At 35.9% G+C, this 22,453-nt stretch overlaps 1 protein-coding gene across 7 annotated transcripts in view; it reads right to left on the bottom strand.

Moving 5' to 3' along the window:
• LOC122400481 (acetylcholine receptor subunit alpha-like) overlaps positions 1–22,453 on the bottom strand; it is a 176,581-nt gene that overhangs the window by 40,693 nt on the left and 113,435 nt on the right. For 4 of the 7 annotated variants that reach the window (XM_043401977.1, XM_043401979.1, XM_043401981.1 and 1 more), the window contains exon 4: positions 21,091–21,271. In XM_043401977.1, the coding sequence (XP_043257912.1) occupies positions 21,091–21,271 (181 nt within the window). Of the gene's footprint in view, positions 1–20,091; positions 20,273–21,090; positions 21,272–22,453 lie in introns of all 7 variants that reach the window. The other 3 variants (XM_043401978.1, XM_043401980.1, XM_043401982.1) reach the window with 1 other exon arrangement.

Raw genomic sequence — 22,453 nt, 5'->3', positions numbered from 1 at the left:
TGTAACAGGGAAATTCCCCCCCCCCTCCCCCCTTAAATCCACAGAGCACAGATTTGGCGTCGAGCGATTAAACACCTTTACGCTTCTCTAAAATCTGCTTTACGACGCGCAACGCTCGAGAAAATGAAACCATTGATGCAAACCTGTGGAATCCTGTGGGCGTTCAGGAAGATATTCCTCATTTCACGACTCTGGTTCATTTAAACTGTGATAAACAAGAATTTCGAACCATAAAATACATTCATTTGCGACAATATAGTTTGGACTCAACAAAAATTCGTACGTGTCATTATTAAACCGAGCATTCTATAGTCTAGAATTTTTTAAATATTCTATTTCAATTCGTGAAAGTGACTAGTAAATCTCCACTGTGTGTTTTGTTACTTACAAACAAAATAAATCCCGTTCATTTGAAGACTATATACAGGGCGTTCCACATTTTCTATCATTTATCTGAGGTGCTGAAATATTCTTTCTTCGATGATAACTTCTTGTTGTCATAAATTTTGAACTATTATTCAAGTTTATGTTGAGTGAATTGCAAAGAAACTCACGATATCGAATGCTTCCAAAAGATTGATTCTATTTTATACATTTTTTTTTTATTTTAATGTTCTGAATCTCAACCGAGTTTTACAGTTCATATTTTTGTTATAACTTCTTAACAAAACATTTATGGATTTTTTGTTATATTACATTTTAGTCTTAGTTTTACTTGTAGGACACGCTGCCGAAGTGTGTACGGAAAAATATGGAACACCCTGTATATTGTATGCTATAAGTTCTGGATTTTTCGAATCTTCCAGAAACTGTAAATTATGATCTCAACTATTTAATAATTCTACTTAAAAAATGGAATACATTGTTCGTGGAAGATATTCGTATAACTGACGCTTCAACAAGTTCAGTAAACCGGGCGTAGGAAAATTTCGTTTCAATAACTCCGCGTTTTCGCGCGGTGAATTATCTCCTCGTTGGATGGTATGTGTGTTCCACGAGAATCTGTCGAGGATTTTGTGCTCCCAGGCACAGACTCCGAGTATCGGAAACCGCAAAAGTTGTTGGATTTTCGCGGGGCGATGCAAAATTCAGCGTACCGTGGATTTTGCTTCGCGAGTCAAACCGAAATTAATCGCGCTCCTTTCTGCCGGGTACCCGCACACCTATGAATGTTCCAGCAACGTGTAATAGTAATAAGCCTCTGGAGGCCACTCAACAGGTACGCCATTTCACGAGCCACGTCGGAGGCTTTTGGTAAATCAGGCGGACGACATCTTGCGGAAGAACACAGCCCGCCGACATTTTGCCCGACGAAACTATTCCCCAACACTCTGACTCGCGATTTTTAGTGCCTCGAGCAACGTTAATTAACTAGCAACGATACAAATAAACATACCACGTGTTGAGAATCTAAATTTTTCGGAGGTAGAAGAAATATTGCTGATTTAAAAAATTCGATTTATTTTTATTCTTGAGCATCGCTAGACTCCATTAAACGCATTGAACAATTATTTTTTACAGTAATAATATAGAATTGCGTGGTACTGTAATGGTGATTCGCTATAAATGAAAACAGAAATGAGGGCATTTTGTCATATATTGTGATGGTTAAGGATTTATGTTTGTGTAAATTAAGAATGAAACTTGTCAATGGTTCTGGCACGTTGGAAGCATCGGTTCTCGTTCGATCATCGACGTTAAAGCATTATTGGGCGCGGTCGAGTCCAGCACTTCGGGATGGGTGACCGCTTGGGAAACTCTATCGAAGTAATTAGACATTACTTGCTCCTTAATATTATAAAAAAAATTACATTTACATAAGCAACAACATTTAGTAAAAATAAATGGAAAGCTTTATAAGAAACAAATTTTTCTTCCATTTACAGGGAACGCATTACTTTAATATTAAACGTTAATATTAAACAAAAACAAAAGAAAATTATTAATAAATAGAACACAGTTGTAATAAACAAAGGTAAAAATAAATGGAGAAAGAATTCATAACAAAGACAATAATAAGAAAAAACTATAGTGAATCACCATTATAGTGTACGAATACGAGGGTAACTGTATAAATTCATGAAAAATAAAATTGAACAGAAGAAAACAATGAAAGTGTCCGCATTACTTTGAATAATCGAGACTCTGCTGTATTGTCGTGGTTAATCAGAATTTGTTTACACAGTTGGTAAGAATGCAGGTCTCCAAGGTCATTGCAGAAGCTACTTTTATCAAAGCGTTCCTCGGGCTAGCCAGCCTTTTATAAGGAGTCGTGGCGGCCATATTCCCTTTGATCCCGGAGTTTATAATCAACCGGATTCGAATCTGGGCCATGAGAGGACCAGTCTTCGGTCGCGATGAACTATCCTCGACTTGTTTTTGCTTTGTAAGCCGAGAAGTCTCATTGAAGTCTCTCCCCCCACCTCTTTGCCTTTGAAAGAAAGTCAAACTCGCGGGTTTTATTATAACTTTGACATATTTTGGTATACATAATCATATCTGGTATACCAGATTTGTAATCACAGAGTTATATTCTACAAATCAAACTTTTTCTTTGTCAGAAATAATATTACAATAATAGTAAACATTATTATCAAGCGAACAAAAATTTATTTCGATAAAAAGTTTTCAAATTTCGTTGCAAATTATTTTCTAGGGAAATTTCCAATCGTTCTATATTTCTATTAGAATGCTTGTCTACCAAATAAGAAAAATTAAACATTGTGTCTTATAGTTTCGAAGCAAATTTATAATTTGCCGCCAATAAAACATTACAAGCTTGCTTTGCATTAGTTCGTGAACGTCAAAATGGCGGACGTTCGTATGTTTTTCTTCATCTCGCTTGGAAAAGAAAAGAAAAGAAAGCGTGGTCTAAACGACCTTTTTCCACGTCCCAATATTTTCTCCATTTTGTTTCCACTAGCAACAAGCGACAAAGGGGGTTTACGGGTCTTTTGTCATGTCATTAGTGCTGTTAGCATAGAATAGCCTATGATGAATTACGCGTAACGAATGATGGATGCGACGCTAGCGCACGTCGGGAATAGCATTCACGATTCCTTTTTTTTTCGGAATAGTTGACGTTTTATCTCCGGTTGTTCGTATACAGTGTGTCCGCGTTTATCGGATATGCGTTTCCGGCTCTCGATCCAGATTTGGACCTCCGTTTAAATCATTTTCTAATAATAACTAACCGCAATTTAATATTCAAAATTAAAAATTTAATATGAAGGCGTTTTTTAAATCAGAAAGAATAAAACAAAACTCACTTTTTATTTATTTACCGAGAACATTTGGTCTACCACACTGTATGAAGCGGTTTCGAAAGCGAAAACAGTATTTTTAATCGTTACTGTCAAATATTCGAATTTTGTTCGAAAAGGTGTCCTGAACATTTTGAGCAATAGTGTGTCATTTAAAGTGTGAAATATTTTTTGCACAACAACATCTGCGACTGTATATTGCGATCAAAGGCACAGAATCCATTCACGAAGAGAATTTTGAAAAAGTCGTTATCGGTTTTTCCACCCGAAGCCCGATCAGTTTTACTCTTAGCTTCAACGTCGACAAATTGCATTTGATGGGTCGATCGAGTTCCGAAAATTGTGTACTCCAAGGTAATATGAGAAAGATACGTTTACAATTGTCAAATTGAAAAATTGGATGCTCGGAATCTCATATTTAATAGACAAAAGTTATCTATCTTTTACAAAAAAGCGTTCCCATCTAGAATAGAAACTTAATTTCAGAAGCTTCAAAAATTTGAGGTACAAACGGGGTTATAGTAATTTCTGGACTGAAAACTAGTCGAAAATAAAGAATAACAAAAGAAAATATTTGAAAATCTTGAAAATTTATAACCAATAATCAGCATTAAAAGTGTCACAGAAAATGGCTGCCACGATTGTTTTTGCAGAGAATGCAGTGCCAGAGACTGTTTGATATCGCGAGCTTGCCATTTATTTTACTAAAATTAACTGTCAGTTTTAATGATTTTTGCATCGGGAGTTTGCGGTGGAAGTGTATCGTGTCGCTCGTTCGAAAGGAAACTGACAGTTAATGTCGGTGAAATAAACGATACACCCGATATTAAACAGCCTGACAATATTTCCTATGCAAAAACAATTACAGTAGACGTTTACTTAGGCGAACGAAATTTATTTTTCTCGTTTCGAATCATAGAAATTGTTATATCAAGATTATATAAATTCGTTTCGTCAAGCATTAAAATCCGAATTGGTTGATTCGTATAATGAAAAAATATTCGATCGATTGCTGGCCGAGCAAATATTTTGAAGCACGATGTGCTGGTCTCTATCTCGTAAAATATTCAACTATTCAATTGCTTGAAATTTTGTTTGCAGTTAGTCAGAACCTGAATAAATATCTTGGTGGGAGATCGCGATATTTTTGGTTACCAGTTTTGTTCGTTTTATTTTGTTAAAATCTGGCCCAGAATATTTCTTCGATCCAGAAATGTCTCGGTAAAGATTAACGGAAATTGTTTAATCGTTAAACATTTTTTATTCGTAGAACACTTTCTGTTCATTTCTGTTGTGTCTCGGTTTCCCGTTGCTTTCCGGTTTGAAAGTAATATATCGTAAAGTCTCCTTTTATTGGCGTCAGTCCGATCGTATAGTATTCGATAAAGTAATATCTGATGAAATGTATCGAATACTTCGTTTATTTGACGATCTCCTTTAAGCGATTGTCGATACCGAGTGGAGCAATAACTTGGTTCGCTCGAAGTGCTTCTGTAATACTCGAATAAAACAGATATTTTTATTTCTATAGTTATATTATGTTAATTGCTTCGGAAATACAGAATTAATATTTAATTTATTATAATGTCTATTGGAGTAAATTTAACTTTCTTCTCCTTGGGTGGAGAAGAAAAAGTTTAGTCACTTTGCTTTATTATTTTAGAGTAAAGTCGATTCAAAGATTTTCGACGTTTGAACTATTTTATTCTTTTTCAGAAACAATATAAAAAATCAATTTGAAAGCAAATATGTTTATAAAGATGTACGAGATATGAACATTTGTATTGCATAGTAAAGAATACTTACTAATCACGTTGTGTAATATTAAACAAAAACGAATGTAAAAAAAAAATATAAATAATTTGATATTTCTAGTAATTATGAAAAATCTTGCATGGTATTTTACACGTGTATGGAAAACCCTAAAAAAGTGTTACACATTTTACAAAATAAAGGTATTTATAAAAATTATACAGTATTATTAGACGTCAAGCTTATTTATAATAAATAAAACGGTTAATTTAAGAAGATTAGAATAAAATAGTTGAAACATCAAAAATGCTTCGAATATACCTATAATTGATTCACGCCAGGCAATAGTTCGAGGTTTTTTTATTTATTTTTCCCAAGCAGAATTACCCCTTTTCTGGTTGTAAAATTAATTGAAAACAGCGAACTATGGTATTTAGAATGTTATATTCGTCGAAATTGGTCAAGAAGTATATGGAATTTAAATTGCACTCGATAATAAGTGGTGATCTTTGTCGTATTGGGTGGCTTTACAAATTTCTCGATGTGTGGGAAGAGCAGAACGTGCATCATCGCGCAAAGAGGAAGTTCCTTGCCGGAAATAGCGTCGGCAGAACCTGCAGATCGAGATAAATCGAGCTAATGAATTCCATGTTGAAATAGCATCGTCCGATCGAGCCGAATTATCGATCGACCTACTTACTTTTCCTCTTGTTATGGAAGATTCACAAGATGTTAAATGTTCATAGCCGGATTTTTACAATGGATACCTACCGTCAAAACTATCCACAAGTCCCTATACAGCCTGACATTCACTATTCCTTAGTTATTAAAATTAATTTTTTCCTAATTAGCAAACTGAAACGAAATATATTTATCCTGACATCGAGGTTGGGAATTTTTCTATAATAAAGATATTTTTTAAATAAAAAATTTTAATAAAAATTTAATTTCCAAGACTGCGACGAGAACTATTATTTATTTATTTGAACAAATATCCGAAGGGAAATATTTGTTAAAAACACGTAGAAAAATGAGGAAATTTTTATGCAATTAATATTTGTTAACGACTTCTTGGCATCTGTTAACAAAAGATATTATTTTGGCCGCAAACCGGATGCGGTTTGGCGACGTGGTGCCAAACGTTTCCGTGCTTTTAATGCACATATGATGGTTATCTACACGGCATTATGTATATCACTGTTGTATCGTAAATGAAACCAATTTAAAAAACTATATGTGTTTGGTGTGCAAGATTGGATCGCGCGAGTGTTTCAACTACTCGTTGATACCACCTGCGGCACAGTAATTTCGACGATAGAATCCCTGTGTACGTCCTTACTATACTATAGCAAGTTTTATCGTAGGCAGCTGTAACTATTTAAAACTTCAAACATTTTTTTTTTCATTCGTTTTAGCAATTTTGATCTCATACGATTATCGTTTTTTATAAAATTAATAAGGGAGATATTTAGATGATCCACTTCTATGATCCACTTCTATTATATGAATATATATCGAAAATAATCACAATTATTTTAAATAGAGTAACATAAAAATCTATTTCTCTTTTGACAGAAAAAATCGACCCATTTTTCAAATAACATGAACATTTTATAATATTAAATAACTTCCACAAGTTTTATTATTTTGTACTGAAAATATTTGTGCGTATTCTCGAGAGACGAACAAAAAAAAGGACAGAAACTGTGCATGGAAACGTTGCATGGTTTTTTCGCAAAAAAATTGTATAACAGAAGCTTACTTTTATATCTAGAATAATACAATTTCTCTGGATTCGATTTATTCTTTAATTTAATATTCTTCCTGCAAATTAATTTGCCAATTATTTATAACTTTTCATATCTCATATATTATTTGTAACAAGTGTACGTTTATTTGCTTATTTAGGAATGTCGAACAAACTTTTATAATGATCCAGGCCTAGCGAACACAGGCTTTCGTATACTCTCGTACGTTTCCCTCCCATATTGTCGTTCCATTCTCTCTTCAGACCGAAACTCGTGAACCCCCCAACTCACAAGTGGCTACGTGCGTGAAAGCTACTCTCCAGAGTAATACGTTCCCGTAAATTTCAAGTGGGCCAGCATGAAACTAAAGACCAATGCTGCCTGCGGAAATCTCGTATTCTTTACGATTAGAAACAATTGATTCAAGCTCGAAAACAGTCTGGAATCGGTAAATCTTCTTGCATTACACATTCAAATAAACCGTAGGTTGTTTTCAACCGCAAAGCCAATATTTAAAAATATTTATTCAACTTTAATCAATTTAGAAATTGATTGAAACAATTTTTCTTATCCCCAATTTTTTCAAAATTGATTCAGTCAAAATAAATGGATCCAATTTATAGTATTTGGAGATATTATTTTAATTGGAATAGTCTGAGGAATAAATAAAATTAAGAAACAGTATTTCTAAGACACAGTGTGTCAAAAGATACCTTCCAAAATTTCACCTTGAAATTATTTTCCTAATTTAAACGATTCCTTTTAATAGACTTTATAGAAATTATTTGCATCCAAAAGCATGGAACAGAATAAATTTGCAAAAAACCATGATAGAAATAGTGTTAACAGTCGTAGAATTTTATAACATTTGCTCATTTCAATAAAAAAGGAAAAAGGTATAAAACTCACGAATATCTGTATTCGTAGCATTAAAAAGAACTGAGCAAAGTGTATGACAACTCGGACTGCTACTTTGGGTTTCATTTTCCTGTTACATATCATTCATGCATGGGGCTGAAACGTTTGGTGACTTGGGCGTTGGCCCGAGCATCTAGTGTGCAACCCTTTGAACGGGGTTGACTCATGCCGTATGCGAGCACCCGGCCCAATTTTCATTACCTTTTATGGTAATGCCCCGCCTTAGTACAGAGCATTTTCAACTATATAAGGGCCGCGGTTTCTTACTCCGGGAGCTCAGTTTTTCCTAAAACTCTCGGCACGACGTTATTTTGACACTCAGGGCAAGATCGGGCAATAATCCCCTTCAAGCAACTATCTACCTTAGCGGTTTTATCAGTGAGTGTCCATTAATCGAGAAGTAATTCCCGCGAACGCGCCGCGTAAAAGCCGATACAGATCTTTCGCCTTCAAGGCAATTTAGCAATTGTACCAGTTTTGTAAATCCATCGCTGTACTTGAGCATCGTTAAGAATATATATTCAAGTAGTATTCCTCACGAGTATTATTCACTGAATTCAACCCTGAACCATATTAACCATAAGGCTAGGGGTATCTTACGAACCTGGTACACCTTTACCGCTCGAGGTGTATCATCACGACAGAGAGCAAGATCCTAAAAACATCCTAAAAATCTACGTGGCTCCCAGGGTATAAAGCCCCTGGTTCGTCCACTCCTACTAGCGGCTCCCAGGGTATAGAGCCCCTGGTTCGTCCACGTAACCTCCACCTACGGCTCCCAGGGTATAGAGCCCCTGGTTCGTCCGGACCTCTTTTCTTTTCCTAACCATACCCAAAACCACCGGTTGAGTACTGCCCCTCGACCGAATCCAGGATCTCGCGCTCGCGCTCGTAACATTCCAAAGTACCTGGATAGCTTTGACCATAATCTATATGATGTCTATGAGATCAACTTTACAGAACCATGTATGAATAGCTCTCACGATAAGAAGATTTAAACTTGATTCATGCTAGTTACTCCGGCTTTTCTGAAATTATTATACTCCGGCTAAACGCTTCCCGGAGGACAATTTTCATAGCCCAGCTATTCATCAGACCGAACATTCGTGTAAATACCTTCTCCCCATACTGTTCTCTTCACGTTAACTTCATTTAGCAGAATAACATCGCTGGAACTATTAATTTGTAATATCCTCCTTTTATAATTTCTTCACACTGTGTGGTTCAGAGTTCTGTTAAATATAGAAAATTCGGGAATGCGTTTTATATTTTTGTCCACTATCGTAAAAGTAAGTCCCTATCGAGTACGCTTTATGGAGATATGTACGTCGAATGTCGAATAATGTCGTCGACTTCTATAGAACGTCTCGCAGGTTAACGAGAAATCTGGGTTACGTCAACCCTGTGTCGAAGTGAGTCCAGAAATATTGAAAATCAATACCGTGAACATCTCGAGCGATAATCAACCGATAATATGAGGATATCAGAAATTGACGCGCTCGAAACGATGTAACAGATCATCTGTTTGTCCGTTCGATCGACTCGGACGGTTATCGAACCCGGTCACCATAAATCTTGCGAAACAAGTGACCGTAAGATCGTGGCTCAACCTGCTCCATTGAGCGATCCTCCAACATTCTCATCCATTTGCCCCACATATTCCATGCACTCTGAATTGCAAAATAGACACTGATATCCTTGTAACCGCCAGGGGTAGCCTCATTACACGGCTAATAAATCATCGACTTAATTAAATTAATGCCCCTCGAGGAGTCCGAATTATTCTCTTGCAACCTCTTCCTTCCTTCCCTTACTTTAATCCAGAGACCATAACTTCCACGTTGGCCTGTAGCAGGAATTTTTTTGTCACAGTAACCAAGCTTTTAGAAAACGTGAAATATGTTTCGAATAGCTATCTTGCAGTGTTTGTAATTTTCAAAATGTTTTCACGTTCGTTACTGTCCGGAATTCCATATGTGTGATACATGTAAACAGTTTTGGATCGTCGTCTTGCAGTATTTGTGATTCGTTCCAACACATAGTAATATTTGTGTCTTTAAGACGTTTGCACGTTCACTACTATCCAGAATTCCATTTTCCTTGATTATTGTCAGGAGTGCAATAGCCACCCACGTAAACCGCAAGAATAAAAATTAGGCCAAGCATCTTATAACTGTGATCAACCAAAGTCATCTAGTTTACATATTTGTTAACTTGTGTGTTGCATTTCCTACAGATTCACCATTTTACTTACCGATTCCATAGATGGAACGCGTCGCGTGGGGCACGTATACTGTAGAATTTTTTTTTTAAATGGAGAAGTATGGGAATATGGGGATATTTTTGTCCACTAATCCGAGTCGGAACGCGTAGAGATAGGTTGTTCGAGCGTCTGCGTCGGTATAGTTCTCCTAATTGTGCCGGTAGGTCGGCGACCCGGCTGTACAAGTCCGCGTGCACGAATCAGATTAGATCGTAAGCACTTGCCGGGATGGTGCCGTGCCCCGAGATTGTAGGGAATTCAGGTAGGAAAGGCGGGCAAGCGAGCTCGCAGACCGTGAGCTTCGGAGCCTTAGCCTCATTATGTATGTATGTATAATCCGTGTTACGCTATTTGCCTTGGTAATTCTGTCGATCGATATTCACCATTTTTCTTTCGACTGAATGGATAAACTCGCATTATTCCTCTGACCTCTGCCATTCACGGTTGTATACATAATCGCGCCTCAAAAATGCTACCTTACAGGGAGAACAAGTGGTTTCCGATTTCATTTGTATTAATGCTCCTTAATCCACTGAAATCCCCTGATATTACCCGGCTTGATTGATTGCTATGCTCTCCAATCCCATAAAATACAGGATTTCTTGATAAATGTTCTTCTTACGCCCCCACAAACTTTCCACTTCGCGTTCTTAGTGTTTCCAGTAATGAATCTCAAAATGAATCCCACATGTGATCCGTAAGTTGAACGTTTCTATCCCTTCTGGCTAGGAGGAGCCTCCTTTGAACCACTAAACCGTCAAAACGACATTCACTTTGCGTTCTCAGTGTTTACAGTAATGATTCTTAAAATGAACTCCATACGTGATTCGTAAAATGAACGGTTCTATCTCTCCCAGGTAGGAGGAGCCTCTTTCGAGCCAGCAAAGAGTCAAAGACGACAAGAACGCGACTTTTACTTCGCATTCTTAGTGTTCACAGTAGTGATTCTTAACATGAACCCCATACATCATTCTTAAGTTAAAAATTTCTATCCCTCACAGCTAGGGGGAGCTTATTTTGAGGCAGCGAAGAGTCAAAGACGACAAGAACGCGACATTTACTTCGTATTCTTAATATTTACAGTAATGATTCTTAAGGGGCCATTCTACCTTGTAGGCACGAAAAATACATGTTTCTTTGTGATTTTTTTTGCGGGCTATTAAAAAGCAATTAATTCCGTGTTTTGTAGATACATTTATTATATATTTAGCTATATTTACAAATTTTTGCAACGCATAATATCTATTGATTACGCTGTTTTTGTTGATCAACAAACAACAGTTTTTAGGAACGGCGCCCGACTGCGTATGTGATATCTTGCGAACAAGTTATACGAAATCCAAAAACCAACGATATTCTTAATATAGATGAGTGTGGTTATAGCATGAACTAGGATCTTTTCAAAAGAACAAAAAATGGCAAAATGGCAGCTATTTTACGAAAAAATACTGAATATTTTCATATATTCGGCTGCCTTTTTGTTAATAAAAGAAAAAGTATTGCAGATATCGCAATTATCCTAGTTCATGCTATAGGGAGACTAGTTCTAAAGATACTGTATAAATTTCCTGTTGATACTTTGAATAGTTTTCCTGTTATCACATACGCAGTGCCGAAAAATGTAATTTCGAGAAAAACAGCTTTAAAGTTTCACGTCCAGTTGTTACACCTACGCGCGGTACATTTCAGCAGGCTATAACTTCGTTAGTTTTCAGAATTTCAATTTAATATTTGGTAGATATATTTTCGAGACTACATACTAAAAGAAAACCCCCCAAAAAATTCGGTTTTTAAAATCCCACAGGGTAGAAAGGCCCCTTAAAATAAACCTCATATTTAATTCGTAAGTTAAAAATTTCTATCCCTCACAGCTAGCGGGAGGCTTCCTTTGAGTCCTTCCCCTACAGATGACATTTCAAAAATGATATTTATCTCTATAAATATGTTCATCTTAAAAATCATTACTACTAATTTGACTGTGGTAGACATTGGACGAAGATATCTATTTTTCTATACATGCTTGAGGAAGATAATTCATGTCCCTCGTCAGTCGAGACAAAATTAAAGAGACAATGAACAATGTTTTACGACCGGACATACAGAAGACGCAGTAAAACCTTGAAGATTCATCGGGTCATGGAACGCGAGATAAAAGGGGGAAGCAGCGAAAACGGAAAGGCTTTAAGGAGGGGGAAGCACGAAAAGTTCGGGTAACTGAGTTCCAGAAACTGTTTGCGTTACGAATTTCTTCCGTTGTTTGCCGCTGTGTATCAAGCCCGAAGTTCCCGACACACGAGAATCGATGAATGCAAACAGAAGAACGCAGAATGAATATGCCGCGACGGTACTTTAGAAAACGCTCTGATTAGTGTGAAATTAGAGAAACAATTACGCCGGAATGGTGCGAAAACTTTATTCCAGAATTCTCGGGAATAAAATTAAATAGAAAACTTTTTCCATCAGAAAAGGCAACTGGGTTATTTGTCGTTCATTTGGTGGGCGTGTGTAAGATTATTTGGAGGTCAATTCTACTGTTTTATCTACGGGGGATTTTTACTTTTCAAAAATGAAAACAGATACTTTTTATCAGGCTTCAGTTTGGAAACGTATTTAACGAAATAGAAACTTTTTCTAGATTCTCTACTCCCAAAATGGAAATTAGAAAATTATTGTTCAATTTAAGATGTGGAAATACTGAGTTAAAAAAATAAGAATTAGTATTAACTGATACAACAATTTTAAACGTACATGAAATACTTAAAAATAATGTTAAGAGTTCCGACGAAACGGAAAGTCTAATTTCAGAGTTGGAAACTTGACGATAACCGAATAGTTAGGAAAAGTAGCGAGATGGAAGAATAATAAAACCTCGACGTCGTATCTAGTTAACTAAGTTTCGAGCCAAACCGGGCGGATATCCGGTTTAAACGGGAAAGAAAAATCATAAGGCCGATTTAAAGGAACCTGCGACGACAAGTGCCAACGTGAAATGCGAATTCAGTGCAAAAACTTGGCCGATTTACGCCTTATTCTTATTTTCGCAGACTCGGCACAAATTCTGCCAACTTTTCAACGCAGACTACACGACACACCGAAAAAAGAAAAGTTCAATTCACGAAGCTACAAAATAACTTCTCGTTCGACAAAATTTTTATCCTCGTCTCAAACGGTCAATTTTTCTACATTTCTAAAAATATATAAAAAATTTCTACCATCGTCAGAAATGCCGTAAATAAACAAATCATCGAATATTTTTAATTTTCACTCTATGAGAATTTATTTAGAGAAAGAGCGCAAAGCAAACGATATTGTATAGGGGGTGTTGTTTCTGTTCTGTATAAATTTGTTGGTGACGCGTTTCTCAAGAAATAGACGGAGATAATTGAGATACAATAATGGCGTCACGTTGAACAATTAGAGGGATGTTGATGCGAACGATTTAAACACTGCGGCGACGAAAGAAGATTCGTTCGCGCTTGACGCGTTCCCGGTGACACGATTATTTTGCTTAGTTGCAGGTTCACACTTGCAACCCCTTTAAGCAAAAAGCTTTCCCGCCGCTTAAGCGTATTAATGCGTCCTACGCACATTCAACTTGCGACACTTGCTCTTTAATGTCGCGCTACGCACGCTTAAGGAGGGCGTTGTAGAAACACGCGAAACAGAATTAATTTTGAAAACTTTTCTTTGATCATCCAACAGCCAAGAAGCTTCTTGTTTTCGAATTTTTCGATTGAGTCGGTGAAAAATATATTTTTAAACTATTGCATAATCTTTTTATAATAATTCCAAACACGCGAAAGTAGAAACTGGAAAGTTCGTTTTATTTGTTGGATAAATGAGCTTTTGTAAGGATTAAATTTGAAAACTTTTCTTTGATTATCCATCAGCCAGGGAAGTTTCTTGTTTTCGAATTTTTCTGTTCAGTCGGTGAAAAATATATTTTTAAACTATTGCATAATCTTTTTATAATAATTTCAAACACGCGAAAGTAGAAACTGGAAAGTTCGTTTTATTTGTAGGATTAATGAGCTTTTGTAAGAATTAATTTTGAAAACTTTTCTTTAATTATCCATCAGCCAAGAAGTTTCTTGTTTTCGAATTTTTCTGTTCAGTCGGTGAAAAATATATTTTTAAACTATTGCATAATCTTTTTATAATAATTTCAAACACGGGAAAATAGAAATTGGGGAATTTGTTTTATTTGTAGGATGAATTTGTAAACGATTGGGTTGTAATAGAAATTTCGTCCACCGAATTGTGGTTCGATACGGGCTGCCATTGGCGTAGACCTCGCGAATATCGGCTCGTTTTATGACCCGGTCACGTTGACACAAGCCACTCAACAAGTCAGCGACTCGCCGTTCTGAAGTTAAAGCCGCAACTGCACTATACTTTCCCCTAAGGGCCTCTTAAAGAGGATCTTCGCGTCGCGGGGGCGGAAAAGTTATTCCCCGGTCGGCGTTCATCAAAATGACATAAGCAACGTTTATCGTTTTCCGATTACGGGCTTTCTGTTCCATGTCGAAACGATCGAATTTAAATTCGGGACCAGGCGAACCTTCAAAGGATGCGTTGCTGGGTACGAAATTCGTTCCCACAAAGGCAAAAAGCTTCTCGTTAGGTATTACGCCAATGCAACCTACTATTGTGACCGAAATTTCCATGAATTTTCTCTGGAATAAACAAACAAGAAACTTTAATAATTTTATTTTAGTTCTATATTTTCGAACGCAAAATATATGTTAATTTTATATTATTTTACAGTTCTATATTTTCAGTTATATTGATTCAAATACTGTTTGTTAACATTTCAATAGAAAATATGCGTATTAATGTTTAATGTGAATTTGATAATATTTTCATCTATCGCAAATGCACCAAAATAACAGAAAATCGAAATTTGTAGAAATCTTAATTTTCATATACTTTGGAAATTGGTTTCAATATAGAGATTTAAATTTTACAGTTCGAAAATTATTTTCATAAATAATCACTTACAATTCTTCGGAAACGGAATAAATATAATTTCTTTCGATACGATATTATATTTCCTTAGCTTTTTGCGAAATTGTAGGTCCAAAATGGAGAAATCGTTTCCTCCGAACACCGTGCAATATAATTCAGATTAAATTTAAAACGTTTGATACGTCGAGCTGTGAACCTTTCCGAATATTACGCGAACATTTTATATCTTTTTGGTGATAGCTTGGGTTTACTATATGGCGGTATTGACGTCTTGCAATTTTCGTTTAATAAAATCGAAATTATTCCTAGGATCGTTCGAAAATCTGGGAATTGTTAAGAAAACTGTACAGTTTTTAAAGGAATTAAATTTGTGTACAAATGTGTAAATGGTTGACATAATTTACAACGTAATTTAAGTTCAAAAAACAAGAAGATAAAAGTAAATAAATATGTTTTTGTTCGGTGATTGCTAGCTTCACAAGTCGATGGAAACTCTTGGAAAAATTGCTAGATTCTTCGAGTTTCGTCCTTTTGATCCGTACTATCGTTTAGCCTATAGTGCCTTCACCCAGAGACCTTAGGTTAATAGGATAGTCACGATGCATAGTTGGTCATGCACTTTGCGTTTAATCTTATAAGCGTGTTACACTGTTTAAAGGATGAAGCAAATGTTGCTGCATCGAACGGTCTTTGCTTACTCGCTTGTTTCCTTGTTCACTTTGCACTCGATTCTGTTGACCGCACGTGCCACTATGAATACATTGACACGCATGATCGATCGAACGTGTCCACATTAACCCCTAAACGCATGAGCTTTGAAACAAAAAAAAATATTAACGCGCCATACTTGCTCAATACGATGCGCCGCCATTAAAACTATCAATCTTGTCCTTCCATAACATACATTACTTATTTTAATAATTTTGATTATTTCTTAGGACACTACTCGATTTTTATAACGAAAGAACTTAGTATTTCAGGGAATTTATTCTGAAATTCATATAAACAGAATCAGAATTATGAATTTATTTATACAAAATTAAATATACTAAATAAGGTTAAAAAGGTGAAAAATAATATGTACAACAATTCATATTCTCCGTAATTCAATTTCAGAATAAGAATATTTTGAATAGGAACAAATTTACCAATGTTGTGACCTTTTCTATCTTAGTAATAAATAATAAATATTTCCTAACTTCTATATAAATTATTCGATCGACTTGAAAATACAGTGGTTCTTCTACGTCAAAAATTGAATCGAAAATATAGAATAAAATTTTTCTATTTGAGGGTTTGTTCTCAAGAAAAACGACTTAGAAGATTTGTGGGGCACGTGCCGGGTTGCCTCAATACAACGGACATTGTCGTAGGCTACTGGTTCCTTGAATTTTAAAAAGAAAATAATGAAGTGCAATCGTTTGCAATTTCATTAAAAATGTACTGTTACGTTGAAAAAGATTTGTTGAAACTTATTGAGAAGAGTACGATTATGAATGCACCAAAATAAACGATATTTTGAGGAATAACTTAGGTAATAAAAAGTAAATTAATAAAAGAATCTGTTTCGAAAGTGAACGTTCAATATTTCGTATAACTTTGAATACCGACTAAAATTAATTCGAATAGAAAAATTCGTATAATATACAAAGAAATCCTGGTGCGCCATAAATTTCCAAAGTTGTTTTTCTTAGAAAGCCTCACATGACAAAACTTTATTCCACATTTTCAATTCATTTTTTCATCTGGAATAACTATGTTTGTCTAGTATCTGTATATCTATTACCATCATGTTTGTATTGTACAATATAGTGGTTAAAATAGAACTTTGGCGTCACGGTTGGAAAGTGACAATATACTGAATTACAGGGAACGTGTAATTAAACAACAATGGAAGAAAATTTGAATAAAAACGGAGCGAACAAGCGGGGCGTAGATTCGTTTAGCACGATTTAAAATGGACGCGTTCATAGAAGAATGGAGTTATCGAACGTTCGAAATAAACTGCGTAATGGTCGTCGAAATTATTCACCGGGTATCCGCGGAAGCTTTTGTCGGGGGATTACACTGTTCCGGCAAATTTAATAGAAAACTCTCGACGCGAATGCCGAATTCGAATGTCCCCCCACGCGTGGGCCGAAACTTTCGAGCCTTGACGACTGGCAGCCTGGTCGGAAGAGATACGCTGTTGTACAAGTCTATGGAATTCCCTCGTGTACGCGAACCAGAATATCGATCTTCCCTTTATTGCACCAACCAAGAAGAGCCGCGAGAAATCGCGTCTAAAACCGACCGGAATACTCCTTGTATTCTCGTCTTTCGTGCAATTTTATATTTAGTAAAAATTATATTAGAATCGTTGACAAAATCGAGGAATTCTTCAACCCTCCAACGGTGGACCCGGCGTTCATTTTTATTTATACGAATTTGAATCCCTGTATTTCGTATTTCTTTAAAAAGTTTCTGATTTAAATTCTGAATTATCGTATTTAATTGTTAAAAAATCAAGATTTTACAATTTTAAAATAAGGGTAGTCAATGTTCTCGAGTAAAAATCTCACAAAATATGGCAGCTTGCAAATATAGTATAAGGTTACAGAAAAAGATACAGTAATGTAATAATGTAATAATTTCTAATTAACAGTTAATGATTACACGTTTGATTCGAAATGAAATTTACAAATAACGCTATTTTATTATTAATTACGAGTATGTTTGTACATTTTGGGATAGAATAAAAGAAAAATGGGGAATGGAAGTTAAAGATTTAATGTTATTTAATATTACTCGGAGGAAATTGTTCAAGCGTTTCAAATACAGATTCCCACAATTTCGACAAATGCTCAGTAGCATACTGGATTAAGCAGGAATTTTGGTTCAAATTGGTTGCATAGTGCTGGATATTGCGTAAATATTTCTTGCATAACTTCCTGGTCGTTTCATAATTTTTTTAAACAAATTTCACTCACAACTACTCTTTTAACCTCTTTTAACTCTTTTAATTGTCTTAAATTCTAAAATTATGAATAATTTCGATATGATTAGAACATTGATTTTGAAAGAGAATATTTACAATGGTGTTTCAAATTTCCATGCTTGGAAAACATTTTTCGTATTTCATATCGATACAATATAACAAAAATGGACTCCAGAAAATAAGTAGTTTATTATATACTTATAAAATGTATGGATTTCTACGATTTTTCATGCATTTATTACGAACTTATATAATGTATGAATTTCCAAATCTTTGTAAATTATAATGCATTATTTAGACAATTTTTGAAGTTTCCAGAGAAGATTTACAGAGTTCATAAATTTTGTACACAATCAACGAAAAATTTTATTTTTAGTTTCCTTACATCGAAGTTCTTGATAAAAACAGCGGGTAAAAATTTGTATTAGTTTTCTACGATAAAAAGTTTATCCAGATAAAATTTTCATTTAAATAAACTTTTGTCCACTTCGTTGGGGTGGATTTTTATTTTAAAAAAGTCTGCTAAAATTAACATTAGAAAGTACTAAGCAAATTTGTACATATATATAGTTGGAATCGAAGCGAGTGAGCATAAAAAACATTTTTATCATTTTTCTTTTTATATACATTTATACAAACCACACAGATACCACATGCTACACATCACACGCATGCTACACACACCGCAACAGATACCATAAATTTTATAAGTATATAACAAATGCATGAAAAGTTTGTGCAAAATTTTATTTGCAAAAAATTCCGAAAACTTCCATAAAAAATATCAGCACGTAGGATTATTTTTAACCCTAAAAATTACACTAAGTTTTTATTCAAAATAAACCCTTATTGGTTTATATCTTTAAAAGTTTTTTGGAATAAAATTCTATTGCAATATATGAATTCTGTTTGAAAATATTATATAAATTAATGTTTATTGGAATAATTATTTCAGCAGGAATATATCGGAATAACGTCGAATTCAGCCTGAAGAACCATACTTCAGATTCGAGGAGGTCGATAGAGTAAATTACGGAATTTGTTTATGTATAAACAGATGAGCGGGAAAACACTTGTAATAAATGAGGATTTTTCGAAATCACCCACGAGTTTTTAACGGATTTTCAATCAAATCAGGTCATAGAATTGGTTAATAAATTTTTAACGAAATATAAAATAATATCAAACTAAAATAGAAACTTTATAACTCCTCTACGTGTTAAATATAAACCGAAATTCTTTGTAACAAAATTTATTCTAATAAAACACGTTATATAAAAATAATTTCAATAATCAAACGAATTGAATTGCTATCAATTATTATACAAATTTATTAATAGGTAAATTTTCTTCTCGATTATTTTTATGTAATAAAATGTTTCATCTTGATCAAATTATGTTTAAACAGTTAGGATCGTCTTTTGTCAGGTAAAATATTTTACCGTACGTGTAGTGTGTATGTGTGTGGCACAATCGTGTACCCTGCCCGCGCGCGCGCGCGTGTGTCTGTATGTATGTGTGTAGTGACCTAAGTTTAGTGACAATCTGATCCCACGTTCTAATGTTTAATCTTTCCATGGAGCTGCTAATGTCAAAGAGCAATGCGACTGACCAGCTTGGATACGCTTCGAAGCGGATTCATTTCACCTCGATCCACGGATCGTGATCCAGGTATCCTTCGAAACCTTCGATGTATCGCTTTTTCAAGTCGTTCGTAGGCGAGGATCCAGAAAAGTAAGGAACCGTTACATAGAATGAAATTCGCGAGTGGTTTGTTGCAATTTAGTAGAGAGTGGAATTTGTAGAAAGTTCTAGATCCTCGCGAAAAACGACAGCAAGGATCGTTTCCAACGAACGCGTTAAATGCGAGCCTGTAGGATCGTTCGAGCACACCGCAGAATAATATATAAAAACGAGCTGACCGAACGACATCACGACGAATGTCAATCAAATAACACTGCAGTCCACACCAAGTAACAATATTGAAATATATATAATATATAGATAATATATAAATATGACGTATGACGTCCAAGACCAGCGCATCGCAGAAACGATTACGGGTATCAAGGTAGCATTCTCTGATGGAACACAAAAAACGAAATTAATAACCAAGGAAGAAAAACTGGGAAGACCGATCATATATGACGAGCAAAAAGGTTTTCAATCTGGCTGATCGTGCTCGTTGCTGTTACATGGCACCTTAAAACCGTCATAAGTCCAGGAGCCTAACTTCAAAACACAGGTCTGTACGTCGTATGGAAAGAACTCAACGTCGATGGAGCAGGAGGATTTATATACGGCCGGCGGTTGCCAGACGACCAATCCCGAATAGTAGACCGTGGCCTTGGTCATCAGCGTCACCTCGTAGTTGCCGTCGGCGCTGGAATCACCGAAGAAACGAGCCGAACGTGATCACGATTGGCTCCTCAAGAAGAGCACCGGATGCTGCCAGTACGCGACTCCCCTTCACTTCAAATCGACCGGTCTGGAGACGCTTCGCGCGCGCCATCGTTTACTTTCCCATCGCCCCGGTTTCCCTCTTACGCGTCCCACACAATGTGATCCCTGGAGAGCTCTTCTTCACTGACTTTTGCAAGATCAAATTTATCATATCGTATTCTACTAATCGTACGTAACAAAAATTTCAATGCTCGGTTTCTTGAAAAATCATATTAAACTTTTATTAATTTTAGATTTACTTCATATTTTAAAGAACAAATTTAACCCCCTCCCCCCTCCCAGCTCGCATTGGATTTCTTTCTTTGGGGAACGATTGGATGTAGTTTGATATAATTTTCCAAGGGATTTTTGTTCCCCGTGGTACAGTACGAAATCAAAAATTTGACCTTGAAAAGGTCGGTCAAGGTGAGATCCGTGATTTCCAGAATCGCAGCGTGGTGGTCGTGACACCTTCTTCGTTCTATTTGACAGAAAGTTGGCAGCATCCGTTTCCCACCGTGGTTTTCGACTCCCCCCCTGACAGTAACGTTTCGGATACATGCAATCGGGACGCGATCCGCCGCGCAGTTAGGAAATCCACACGACGAGCCGATCGTTCGGGTACAGTCTAATCTTAAATTCTAAAAAAGGAGAGGGAGAAAGATCGTCCCCGACGCATCACGAGTCCTCGATCCACGTCGCGGAGGACCCCGTTGGTCTCTTTTGCCACGCAACTTAACGGCTACCATGCAAGTTTACCTTGAAGCCGTCATAGGTCCACGAACCAAACTTGAGGACGCAGGTCTGCTCGTCGAATGGGAAGTACTCCACGTCGATCTCGCAGGATGACTTATAAATGGCGGGGGGCTTCCACTCGACCAATCCTTGATGGTAGATGGTGGCCTTCGTAGCCAAGGTCACCTCGAAGTTGCCGTCCGCGCTGCGAGCGAGCACATTAGTGGTTCTGGGCGCTGCGGCGGTCGAGCTTACTTTGTATTTCCGATTCGATACCAAACCGTTAGTTTTTAGTATTTTTTTTTTGCATGTGTCTGAACGACGGCACGTGTTGTTTCGCGAAATGACGGGTTCGATGCGCGCGCACGCGCGATGGTTTCGAGGCTAGGATGCGCAGACGAGCGGCGCGCACGGCTCGAGCTCACATGATCCGCGCGAAGAATGCGAGTTTCTTTTTTGGAGAAATTGGAAATTTGATGTTAAAAAAATGTTTATTCTATTCTCCGAACAATTCTATGCCCTAAGACTTCACTGTAATTGAGTTAGATTTATAAATTAATTTACGAATGTTATAGTCCACGATTAAAATTGGCCCGGTGAGCGCTGAGAATGTTATCGTAAATGGACAAATAAATATTTATTGGATTAGAGAAATGTGCAATTGTAAAATTGTGCTCCGTACTTGAGTTTTCTTTTCTGTTTTCAAAAATGTGACGTTCAGGGAGTTCCATATAACTTGAGCGCATTAAATATATGATTTGTAGGAAAATATTAATAGTTTTGATTTTAAGGTCGTCAATAAAATAATTTGTTTCGACATATTCTTGTTTGCCTTATAATGAGTCCACAGAATCTATTTGCATCATAAATTTTGCGAAAATCCTACATATAGGATGGAAAGTATGAAACATGCGAGTCCTCGCGAAGGAATTGAAAAATACGAGAATACTAAAGAAGTGACAGCGACGAGGGTATCAGCATTTTTGCTCATGACGGAATTAGGTCAAGTTGGATGAAGGGCTAATATCAGAGTATCGATATAATCTATAAAAATAGTGAGTTCGAGCTAGAAATTATAGAATTTTAAAAATAGTAGTAAAATATAAAATAATGGCGACAAGTTAAAATAAATACAAATTAAATTTTAGAGTTGCAAGTGAAAATTGTAAGAGTATTTAAAACTATCATGCTAAGAACGTCCCAACCCCCATGCTGTAAAAATAAACTATAATTGCTTTTCTTTTAAACTAGAAATGCGTGCATGGAACGTACGAAATATACAGAGTGTGTAAATATCCCAACAAATACTTAATTTTAATATATTGATTTCCAAAACAAGGAACAAGAACATCTTTTTCTTTTCTGCAAGCTGGAGCTCATAAATTAT

The sequence above is a fragment of the Colletes gigas genome, unplaced genomic scaffold (assembly GCF_013123115.1).
Source record: "Colletes gigas isolate AHSC1104 unplaced genomic scaffold, ASM1312311v1 Colletes_gigas_Sc00018, whole genome shotgun sequence".
NCBI lineage: Eukaryota > Metazoa > Arthropoda > Insecta > Hymenoptera > Colletidae > Colletes > Colletes gigas.
The sequence above is the reverse complement of the archived record's forward strand: the minus strand, read 5'-3'. Positions and strand labels throughout refer to the sequence as shown.